The sequence below is a fragment of the Monomorium pharaonis genome, chromosome 2 (assembly GCF_013373865.1).
Source record: "Monomorium pharaonis isolate MP-MQ-018 chromosome 2, ASM1337386v2, whole genome shotgun sequence".
NCBI lineage: Eukaryota > Metazoa > Arthropoda > Insecta > Hymenoptera > Formicidae > Monomorium > Monomorium pharaonis.
In genome coordinates this window covers 24,585,595-24,598,310 of record NC_050468.1, presented here as the reverse complement: position 1 = coordinate 24,598,310, position 12,716 = coordinate 24,585,595, and the positions used below count along the sequence as shown (strand labels likewise).

General features: G+C 32.7%; 1 protein-coding gene across 1 annotated transcript; it reads right to left on the bottom strand.

The window, feature by feature from the left end:
* Positions 1-2,643: 2,643 nt before the first annotated feature.
* LOC105831686 (phospholipase ABHD3) lies at positions 2,644-11,683 on the bottom strand. The gene is made up of 7 exons (XM_012672012.3): positions 11,317-11,683; positions 5,523-5,692; positions 5,183-5,393; positions 4,912-5,024; positions 4,008-4,248; positions 3,466-3,631; positions 2,644-3,392 (listed from the first exon to the last, which is right to left on the bottom strand). The coding sequence occupies exons 1-7, from the start codon at positions 11,416-11,418 to the stop codon at positions 3,184-3,186; spliced, it is 1,212 nt and encodes a 403-aa protein (XP_012527466.1). The 5' UTR covers positions 11,419-11,683; the 3' UTR covers positions 2,644-3,183.
* Between the last annotated feature and the right edge of the window lie 1,033 nt (positions 11,684-12,716).

Below are 12,716 nucleotides of genomic sequence, written 5' to 3'. Positions count from 1 at the left end.
GAGAGTTGGTAATACATCTGTAATACTTTTACTAGAGAGGAACTTGAGAGTGGTCATTGCGTCATTTTAAGGTGTTTTCATCTATCAGCGTGCCATGTACACAATCAGTTCTATGTACACAAATGTGCATATTGAACTATGTAGTCAAATATCTATGAATCCCGTAGGTAATGTGCATGACTTTGGTCTCTTCTATGCTATGTCCACGTTTATTTGGTTCTGTTTCATGCTATATCCGCAAATTTTACAATTATATGCATTTATATTTTAAATCTGTTTTATGCAGATGTGCATAATATCGTATTCTATAAATGTGAAATACCACATATACATGATATAAATTCAATTAATTGATTTGATAAAAATTCACTCACCGATTGGTGTCGCTGCTCCTGCTGCTGCTGCTACTGCTACATTCCTTTTCCGGTTTTGATTCTGAAAATGTGATAAATATTATTCCTAAACTCAAACACAAAAGCAGGTAAAGAAATGTATCACTTGAAAAAATAGTAAATTTAATACCGAGTCGTTCCATGGATGCCGCTTTCTGCTGACATCATCCTGCTATTTTGAATCGAACCGCACATTAATAACGATCGCCCGATACTTTATTCAGCAATCCCGATATTACAGATAATATATCACACACGAGTAAAACGTAAATCGCGCGCGAGAATTTCACTTGGCGCGACCGTTACATTTGAAAAAATACGTGAAAGAGACGGCTCGTCTGATTGGCGGCGAAACATGGCACGAAAGTGGTGTGACGTCACGTAACTCCGTGGAAACGCAGGTTACGCGCCAAGATACAACGAACGGAGACAAAAACATTTCGAGAATTGTATTTCGTAGTTGTGTTAGGTACGATCTCACATGGCTCGCGACGGCACTCTCAACAGTCTCAACATCGTAGCTGCGCACAATTCGAATTCTGAATACGCGAGACACACGCGAGACACGCACAGAGTCAACGGAGCGTCACCGGCGCTAGCTGGAGCGTGAGGAAACATGGCGGCAGCGGTGGACGTGACCGTTGGCAGGTAGACTCGGCGGTACTCGACGCTAGTCGGCGCCACTCGACGCTAGTGGCGACCGACTTGCCGAGTGGCGCCGACTAGCGTCGAGTATCGTCGAGTCTACCTGCCAACGGTCTAGGCCGCCGCTGCCGCCATGTTCCCTCACGCTCCAGCCAGCGCCGGTGACGCTCCGTTGACTCTGCGTGTCTCGCGTGTGTCTCGCGTATTCAGAATTCGAATTGTGCGCAGCTACGATGTTGAGACTGTTGAGAGTGCCATCGCGAGCCATGTGAGATCGTAATAGAGGTCGTATTTATGTGTAAAGCGCGGCATCGTGCGTTTGGCTTCGAGTGAAGTGTTCGCGTGCGCGTTCGAGCAAAGTACTCGGCCTGCGTTTTCACGAAGTTCGTGCCGTGTTGATTTTCGCCAATCAGACGAGCCGTTCTTTTCACGTATTTTTTCAAATGTAACGGTCGCGCCAAGTGAAATTCTCGCGCGCGGTTTACGTTTTACTCGTGTGATATATTATCCGTAATATCGGGATTGCCGAATGAAGTATCGGGCGATCGTTATTAATGTGCGATTCGAGAATAGCAGGATGATATCAGCAGAAAGCGGCATCCATGGAGCGACTCGGTATTAAATATATTATTTTTTCAAGTGATACATTTCTTTACCTGCTTTTGTGTTTGAGTTTAGGAATAATATTTATCACATTTTCAGAATCAAAACCGGAGAAGGAATGTAGCAGTAGCAGCAGCAGCAGCAGCATCAGCAGCGACAACAATCGGTGAGTGAATTTTTATCAAATCAATTAATTGAATTTATGTCATGTATATGTGGTATTGCACATTTATAGAACACGATTATGCACATCTGCATAAAACAGATTTAAAATATGAATGCATATAATTGTAAAATTTACGGATATAGCATGAAACAGAACCAAATAAACGTGGACATAGTATAGAAGAGACCCAAAAAGTCATGCACATTACCTACGGGGTTCATAGATATTTAACTACTAGTTCGATGTGCACATTTTGTGCACATAGAGGCGCTGATGGATGAAAACACCTAAAATGACGCTATAACCGCTCTCCTCAGGTTCTTTCATCTTTGCTTTTACTGAGACAAGTGTCCTTGATATGGTTACTTTATAAACCCAATCGGAAGATAACATCGATGGAATGACTTGTCGAGTGGCGAATGAATCACTCCTACCTAAATTGATGACTAAATTCCTCAATTATTTAATATCGTATTATTTCCCTATCCAGAAATAAGTCAGCAAATAAAAAATGCTTTATATATTGAAATTGTATTATTTATATTTTTACATATTTCTTAATTACAGTATGAAACAATCGTTTTTAAATTATTGATAATACTTTTATTAATCATTTTTCTTTAATAATACAATGAAAAATATATATCTTCGCTTTTAATTGCTTACAGAAAGATGTAAGCAATTGATAGGTGTAAAGTTACAATTTTATTTTTGTATATAAATTGTAACATAAATAAAGAGTAATTATATACTTTAGTACGAGAATAAAAGAAATCTATTTTTTAATGATTGAAGATTTAATGTGTTAATGAAAGGGAAAAAATTTTATTAATGGTATATATTTTTATAAAAGTCACAATTTTTATTAACTACAAATAATTAACAAGGATAATCATGTCATATGAGCAAAAATCTTTGCTTGATAAATGTTGGAGCTATTTAACACACTTTATAGCCATAACTACAAGTTTAACTTAGAATTGGTTACCTTTCTCAGATCAATAAAGTGTAATTCCAAGTTTTAAGCTTTCGGCACACTCGATACAATTTTTTATGCTAGATCGCATATGAGGCTTCTTATTACGTGTCCTGATTGGCTCAGATGATTATATTACCAATTGTAAGCCAATCGTAAGACGCCTCATATACGTGCATGAAAAATCGTGTGCCGAAGACTTTACGTTACAGAATAATATAAAAAATAATCATATATTATTATGCTAAAATAAATTTGATCACATTTTAGCTTGTGGAAACGATATCCAAGAGTACGTATTTTCAGACGATAGCGAATTAAAGTACAGTCAATGTTAATGCTTATGTTAATCCAATCAAAGTACAGTCGATGATAACGCTATCGCTGACTCCAATTTTGATTTACAGATATATTAAGCGTTCTGTCGTTGAATTTGTCGTTGAATTGAAACCACTTGTGAACATTGCTGTGAAAAATTGTGAAAAGAATTTTCCCATATATTGCTCCTCCTTGGCTGGCCAAACGCCTTCCAGGAAACCAATATGTCCACCGCGCGATGTTACCACTACGGCCACGTTTTCACTCTGGCCTATCTCTTTCAGAGGTATCGCTAAGATATTCAAATCGTTGAGTAAAGAAATAAAAAACTGTTATAATTGTTACTGCACTTTTGTTACTCTCACCTTGTAACGGCTGAAACGGATCATCTGCCGCGCTAAGGCACAAAGTTGGAACTTTGATCCAGTGCAGTTTGCCGTGAAGTGTCGCGGCATTGTAGTATTCCTCTACATTTTTGTACCCAAAGTGTCTTGTCGTAAAATTTGAATCAAATTCTCTTATCGTTTGGCTCTATCGAACAATAATCGTCAATAATAATAATCAACATGTATGAATTATATTCAAAGTCCCAAACAGATAACATCAAATCACGCATTACAAATATATGACGAATTAATTTCCAATTTGATCAAGATTCATATAAAAATAATTGTTTGGAAATAGATACGCTACATTTTTTTACAAAATCATAATAGTAGCAATGAAGAGAAGCAATAGAAAAGAAATAAGATGAGATGCCATAAACCACTGTTTTTGATAAAAGTTTTTGAAAATATTTCTCTTAAATTTTATTTTTTGATGTAAACGTAACTGTCTACGTCAGAAAAGTTAAAAACATTCGGTGTTATCTGATTTTTGTATATAACTATATTTAAAAAAAACATACCTTAAGAACACTATCGATGTCCACATTGAAAGAGCTAATAGTTGGTAAATTAGTTTGATGCCGTTCTATCGTGCGACACATATTACTGGCTAGATACTTATTCAACATTAAATTAAAATAATTTTCCTCGGTACTCTTCATCGCTGCGAATACGTTCCATGGTACCGAAATAATGAGACACGCTCTCAATTTGGTCCTTGCTATTAAAGCTTTTTGAGCTAAATAATTACCTAAGATTAACCTGTGCACAGCAGAAAAGACACGCAATGAAGGAAAATGTTATTCATAAATAATCAAATGTTTGAGTATAAATATACCCTTTTCTAGATTACAATATAAAAATATATTTTGATTTAAAATAGTTTTATCATCAACAAAAGCTTTGAAATAAATTCCAATTGTTTATATAATATTTTTAAATTGGAAATTGATTGCTTATTTTTGTGAGAAAAATTAAATCTATATTATTAAACATTAACGCATATAAAACGGAAGTTCTCGCGAATTGTTAAGTTTGTTTTTCATTTACTTGTTACTGTCTAAGATTTTTCATAAAGCTTTCCATTATATTCTTTTTAAACAATTTAAAAAGTAGATATTAAAAAAGTCGAACATTTTGATCAAAAAATTAATTTAATTGTTAGATCTGAAAATTTTCACTCCTATAATACTATTAATTTATCTGTTACAATAATTTAGAATATCTTTACATCAATTTTCCTTGACGGTTGACACCAATCAATATTGTCATGGTTTAACAAGCTTTTACGATGTAAAAAAAAAGTAAAATTTGAAATGGACCCCTCTAAATATTTATAAAATCTGATCCTGTAATTTAATAGAACTACTTTAAATACTTTTGAGTTAATAATTTAAAAATAAATTAGAGAAAAGTTATTATTACCCTCCCATGGAGATCCCAGTTGCTCCGAGAGGTACGTGAGGATAAAGTTTCTTCACATGTTCTATGACTTCACTTAAATCATCATAGTTAGCAGCAGAATACGTTCGTGGAGTCTAAAAGTTACAAAAAAATTCTATTATTATAAGTGCTTTGGGTTAAAGATTAGTTATGCTATAACTGCATTAAATTATAGGATTAGATATGCTATAACTGCATAAAAAATAAATAGATAACTGTGAAAGTTATCGTTTGGGATCATAAATAAACTTACTTTGAGTTCAATTCCACCCATTCCTCTGTTATTAAAAATTACGCATCGTATTCCATTTTTTTTCGCGGCTGACACCAAACATTTGATATATTCTGCTTGACTGCCGCCCGTGAGACCAGGCAAAATGATGACGATTGGTGATGTGATGGAACAATCTTTCTCAGCCCAATCCAAAGCCACTTCACCTCCGTCGGACAAAGAAAAAATTTCTCTACATAACATAAAGAAAGTGTTAGAATAGAATTCGATCGGTCACGCGCATTATTTGTTTTCCAAAATTCCAATACTCAACGAACAGCAATTGTATACGTTTATTCTTCGCATTTATCTTTTCACTAACCTGCGGTACTCAATGCGCGGCAACATCCGAGACCTTAAAATGCTGGCCATAATGGTCTGTGCTCGCGATTCGAAACACCATAATGTCGGCCAGAACTTATTTTGTACGAGTGGAATGTTGGCTTCCAAAAATGAACGGAATGGTCCATTGGCGCAAATCAGCAAGGGTCTCTGGAAACATAGTTTTTGTTTTTCCATGACGTGACACAAAAAATGTAGAAATATAATTCGTTTACATGCATACGTATATATATAATTGAATCTCTTATTTTCTTTATATTTTATATATATATCAATAGGGTGCGATCCACTTCGCTACAAACGCTTTGAAACATTCCTTGATTGGTCAATTCATAAAATTCTTTATTCTAATTGGTCAATGAAATACTTCAAAGCATTTTTAGCGTCAAGTGGATCACACCTATAGTTATATTCCAGTCATAATATTAGATAATATTAGATAATATTATATTATATTAGATATTATATTATATTAGATAATATTAGATAATATTCCTTTTTTAATAGATATTAATTAATAAATAATTTATATATTCCATTTTGTCATAAAACTTAATAAATCGTTTATGAAATAATAATAAATCGTGTAATGATTGAGATAAATTATACTAATTTATGAATCGTGGAATGTACATTTGCCATTGTAATATATTAATATTACAATTAATTCTCATTTATGCGTAGCTAATTTCGTTAATATATGTAAAGGACGTGATTAATAAAAATTTCAATCATGTATAAATAATTTGTGTGTTGTGTATATATTTGATATGGAACATATAAAATATATGATTTGTATCTTTTTTTATGCTATGTTTCATAATACAGTCCTTTCAAGGGACATTTAAATTTATTATATTGTGAAAGGAATGAGAATTTCAAAGTTGTATTAAGTAAAACTTGTGAAACGAAAGAAGTGACAGAGTAATGATAATTTTCTCAAGTGTTGGTGTCAGGATGAATATGCTGTGATAAGAGTGTCGATAGGAAACATTTTACTTGGAAATTATAATGACTTAACATATTTTAATATTAATGACTAATAACAAACCTATTGTTTAAATAATCTTATATTTCTGCATTTTTTGTTATACTTTCGTTATAATTCTGAAAATATTTTATTAAAAATTTTCATGATACACACTGTGCTGAACATACGTGTGTGTAACGTAGTAAATCACGATATTATCGGTTTATATATTTTATTACTTAAATATCATAAAAAAAGATCTACAACAATTACTTGCAGCTATATAGAAAATTAATCCTGTATTTTATTACATAATAATTTATATTGTGACAAACCATATCATATCAATTTGACAATACTATTAGAATTAAAATTTTTTGTTAATATTCAACGCTTAGAGTATATCCAGTTCCATTTTTATATTCTATATTTAACGTATCTGTGTATGCAACAAGAAATCGATTTTTAGAATTGTTAGTTTCATATCATTTAATTTTAAAAATTAATATTAGTATATTCAATATTAAAGAAAAAAATTTTTTACAAGAGTCACGTTTGATGATTATATTTGATGACAAATTTTAACTATAATATTTATATATACGTACATAATTATTACATTTATTTATATATAATATTTCTTGATTTATAAAAATTTTATAAAAATTTGTATTAAATAACTGTACCTACAATAATAGCTGCAAACATATTTTTCATTAAAAATTTTTATTACATAAAAAAATAATCTCAGTTTTTCCCAATGCAATTTTCTAATGTATTTATGAAAATGCAATGTCAGATCAATTAAAGACACATCTATTTATTGATATTATTCCATAAAAAAACTATCATTAATGTAGCTATATCATATTAATAATTAGCAATTAATTATCAGCAATATCATCTACAATTCTTTTCTATCATTAGTTCCTTTATGTTCGTTACTTCACCTACACTACATGCAGGACGAATGCTTAGAAGTTTTAAGGTCAGATTAATAAATGACACATCTCTTCTCGTGACTGATGTAGTCTACGTAGGGTCGTACATCAGTTCGAACACGTGTCGCGTGAAAAGTCTGTCTATATATTGAATTCTCTCGTCTTGCATTCTCTAATATTCTATATAAAATTGAAAATAGCAGTACATATGCAAATGGCACACTCAATCGTGCATACGTTTTGTATAAATTATAATAGTATAAAATTATCTTTTTACAAGTTACCTTGCTTTACATTAAATATGTGTAAATTACATGTTGCAGCATATCAAGTTTACATAAGAGAAATATATACGTAAAAATGTTAAATGTCTGACAGTCATTCGTAAGTATATATTTCTTTTGCTGCTTTGATAAACGCGATAAAATATGCAATTTCCTTAATCCATTATATTTTATGCATTTCATATAAATAGTATACGATCTAACAATAAGATATCCATTATACTAAGTAGTAGTGCAAGTGATATTCTGAAAGAATAAATAGTCAATATATCCTCTTAATAAATTTTTGAAACCCGCAAAAGAAAAAAGCCAAGTTGTTTTTAAATAGTGAAAAATTGCGCACAAATCTTTATTAATAAATATCGTGAAGAGAAATTTTGAGAATGTTGTCGATGAAAGTTTATTCGAATAAGCACACGGAAGCATAGAATTGTGCGCGTGAAAGCAATGAAATTAATTTAAAGGGCCAAAATATATCAATTTTATAGATTAAATCCAAGTTTTGTTTATAAGTCAGATTACAGCATCTCGTGGTCGAGTTGCAAGCGGGCTCACGGACGCGGGTAAATTATTTAATTCCATGTAAAGGATTAATTTCGCCATTCAGGGCAAATAAATGTTGATGCATATAAAAGATGTCAGCTCGAGACACTATTTAACCGCATTGCTTCGGCTCGTTAATCAATGAACGTATCGTGCGCGTTCATGAAGCAGGAACGATAAGTTACCCTATATCGGAGTTCATTGCGCGCGGATGAGTTCGCGCCTCGTTTCCGTGTGTCGTTACGAAAAAATGTCGTCCTTGTTTCGTTAAATCCGACTATGAGATTCCGATTTTGTGTCTATACTAATTTTTTTTCACACCTTTCAGAAGGAAGTCTTCCATTGTCTTGTATCATTTGTTATCATATGTATGTTTTCGCATCTCAAAATCAGACATCTAATCACCAATCATGTTACATCGTACATTAAGATATAAGATTATTGGTTAAAAAGTCAATATATAAATTTTTAAGTCAAAATAATTTTTTTACTGATGAATCAATACTCTGTAACACATGTTATTTAAATGTCAAGTTTCTATTTTATCTTTTGCGTCAAACAGATAAAAACTTGCATCAATAACAGTCATAACAGGACCTTTCTCAAGAAATGACTATAAATATTGACAAGCCTACTTTAGGCGATCTATAATTCGTGAAGGAGGAAATTCTATTTATAATGCATGACTATAAAGCCCACCTTAAACAACCTATAATATCAGCAGTTCGAACATGTTTAAAACTTTTTATACTGCGCATATATTAATATGCCTATACACTTTAATGATTTTTTCATATATTTTGCAGTCCGAGAATTCTGATTACCGCAATAATTTCTTTTTTTTTTAATACATAAAATTAGGAATAATACTATTCTGAATTTTGAATTATAGATCATTTTGTATCAAAATGTATAACAACACAAAAACGTTATAAAATTAAAACAGAACATACACATCTAAATACACGTTATTACTTATGTGGAGTGTTGTGCAATTGTTTTTTGACCAATTTTCGAGATTTGAATAAAAAGTGGTTACTTTTATTTTGAATTGTTTCGAGCTTTCCAGGTAGCACAGAATATTTAACGACTGTGAAGTTAGCCCCACATTTTTAAATTTTGAAAAAATTAATTGGAGTGCCAGTTGCTCCCGCACGACAACAGTGCTGAGTCAAATTTAGAAAGAGTGCAACCATTTAAAGCAAAGAAATTCTAATTTGAAAAATAGGGGGCTAACTTCACGTAACCCTCCATTTTTTGAAAAACTTATTTTTTCTTGCGGATTCTGAAAGATTTCGAAGAGTGCTACAGTGATCGTACTCTTTTTGCACTCATCGGTGCACTGTAGCACTCTTCAAAATCTTTCAGAATCCGCAAGAAAAAATAATTTTTTCAAAAAATGAGGGATTAGATAAAGTTGGCTCCCTTATTTTTCAAACTGGAATTTCTTTGCTTTAAATGGTTGCACTCTTTCTAAATTTGACTCGGCACTGTTGCACTCGTGCAGGGAGAACTGGCACTCCGATTAATTTTTTTCAAATTTAAAAATGTGGGGCTAACTTCACAGTCGTGAATATTTATCATAAATATTTTATAAATTTATTTTCGAAAAATATTTTTTAAAGATTATATAATTATTTTTCATAAACCATTTAGGAATGATATCCAAATTATTATCAACAATATATAGAATATATTTTTAAAATGTACTGCAAAATATTTATGATATATAAATTCGAAATATTTTTTATATTCTTTGATAATAATAGTATAAATATTTTAAATAGTTTCATACATATTTATCATAAATATTTTTCTTTCTTATAAATAATTTAAAAATACTTTGTGCTACCTGGATTGTTTGGTGGATTCCATTATTTTTATGTCTCAATTTTGGCAGTGCATGTTATCTCGACATTATCGTTTTAAAATAAATTTTGTGCAAAAATCGTCATCATGATTCATTCAATCCAAGACTATCACGCATGAAATTGATGCCGAAGATGTCTGGAGTACTGGAGTAAAAAATATCCAGGTAATAAATTATTCAGATTAGCCGAGATATTTATTATCCGACTAGAAAAATTCCTCAGATTCTTGAATTAGCAGCTATAAAAACAGACCTGCAGTCTGTTTATTATTTTATTAAATACAAAAATAATATTACATGTGTTAATAGGTACATGTAGCCATTTTATTATTTAGCATTCTGACCCAATATGATTACTACTGCGCATCCTCGGGAGTAATTTGATTTCTTTTTACATCACGGTATCAGTTACGTCAGACATAATTTCCCGGGTTATTTGAATAATTTAATCTAAAAAAAAGTATCTGAACTTCAATCGGACGATAATTGGACAATTTGAATATCCGGTTATTCGAAAATCTGAATTGTATTTACAGCTCTAGTATACGTGCGGTAGTTACTGCATTATTTGGTGCACGCATGCATCATTTGAAGAATAGATCGTAAAAAGACGTACTTTGTTGCGTTGATCTCTATCAAGAGATTAAATAATTTTTAGATAACGAAGAAGTAATATGCTCATACGCGTGCACGTGTGATTGCGCTTGATATTTTTTAATTGTGCAATTCATTTCAGTCGTCCTCAATTAAAGGCAAGAAAGATTGCGATATGTAGCAGATTTAGGCTAATGATATTTTATGTGTCATACGACAAGCTAATAGATGTTTTTAATTGGCGATGAGATAGAGCATTTCTAGAGACTCGAGAACTTTTCTAGTCTATAACCAATCAAAAAAGTCCAACCAGCTTGTCGCACGTGAAATATTAGCTTTACACGTACTAATTTTACCTGAGAATAAAATGTATCGTTGCGAAGTTACATGTGCAATGCTGGAACGCGTTTAAACCCGATCGATTTGAATCACAATTTGAATCAATCGATCGATCGGCCGAGACTTTCACCCTCTTTTTCTCTCTCTTTCTCTCTCAATCATCCTTCGCCATTTCATATCCGTCTTTGCCAAATACGATCGATTATTGGCTGCTTCTTTTTTCCTTCACTTACCTTGACGACTTCGCAGAGATAATAGATACAGAACCCGATGCCGAACAATGCGGCAAAATAGAGCTTCGGCATGTTTGTGATGTTCTCGAAGAAGTCCAGCATTGTTGCGCGCTACCAGACGAGACAGCTAGCCGGCGTCAAGCCAACACTGCCGCGAAACTCAAGTCGAGGTGACGGCGGACCTCAGCTGTATGACCGTATGACGATGAAACGCGATTAGGTTAGGTTAGGTTAGCGAGCGGCGATCGCGAACGCGAACGAGAGCCGGTAAGGCAGATAAGGTGAGTATTCTCGCCATGCGCACACGGCGCAAATAATTCGCCGTGACGAACTGACAGACCAAAGTGCTCCCCGCACGTATAATATGTATGTACAATTGTTGCTATTGCTACAACATTACGCCACCTTACGTGAGAATTTTGCGCTACGTCGGCACGTGGCCAATCGTAATACTGACATCAGAATAAATTAACGAAATCCAGGCATTTGACGCTACAAACGCTTCGCAGCATTTTATTGATTATCGGAGTAAAACATATTTTACGAATTGAATAAAAAAATGCTTTGAAGCGTTTGTAACATCAAAGTGGACCGAAATTAGCGACACTTCATGTGAATTTGGTGCTCGTACAGAAACGTGTATGTGCTACAGAGTTGATGTAATTCAAATTCTTTGCAAGTTTCGTACGAATTTTTGGCTGAAAAAAAAGAGATTTAAAAGACGCAAATATTTTTTAAATATATTACAATCTTTATATCAAAATGCACCTACGTATATTAAAAAAATAGGCATGATTACGCTTTTTCAACTTTTTTCGTTTCTTTTTTGTTCAAATATACGTTAATATATGTACAGACAAAGAAAAAAAGGCATAAAAATTTATTAATGCATATATTAGATTTTCTCTCTATTGTGTAACGTTTCTGTTACATAATTGTTTTGTCGCACTGCGCCGTCAAATAAAAGTAATAACGAGGAAAATCAGCTTTATTGCAGATACACTGTACGTCTTACATTATTGATTGTGAGACAAAATTGGATAAGCGTGTCAAGAGAGTATTAAATGTAACGATAGAATCATTAATAACGGGGAATCTTGAGAAATCATAATGACTTGGTCGCGTGCTCTTGGTTATAGATGATCTTTCGCACTCGAATTTATAAAAAAAAGACCATTATCTGAAATTCTTTTTCTCCCACTCGAATTCATATTCGTATGTATGTACATTCATAGGTATGTAAATAATAGGATCACATAAGAGATTCTTGATTGAGAAAATCGTAAACGCGTCGCGTGCCGCAACACCCGTAGGACCTATACAGATATATATACTTATTATAATGTTCCCAGATTTCAAGAGGGCACTTATTGTACATATCAAGAGACACGGTAGTGGCT

Coding starts and splice junctions, on each gene's coding strand:
- LOC105831686 (XM_012672012.3), bottom strand. CDS start 11,418: ATGCTGGACTTCTTCGAGAACATCACAAACATGCCGAAGCTCTATTTT. Junction 5,693..11,316: donor ATCTCTGCGAAGTCGTCAAG/GTAAGTGAAGGA, acceptor CTATGTTTCCAG/AGACCCTTGCTGATTTGCGC. Junction 5,025..5,182: donor TGGGTGGAATTGAACTCAAA/GTAAGTTTATTT, acceptor TGTAACTTTTAG/ACTCCACGAACGTATTCTGC.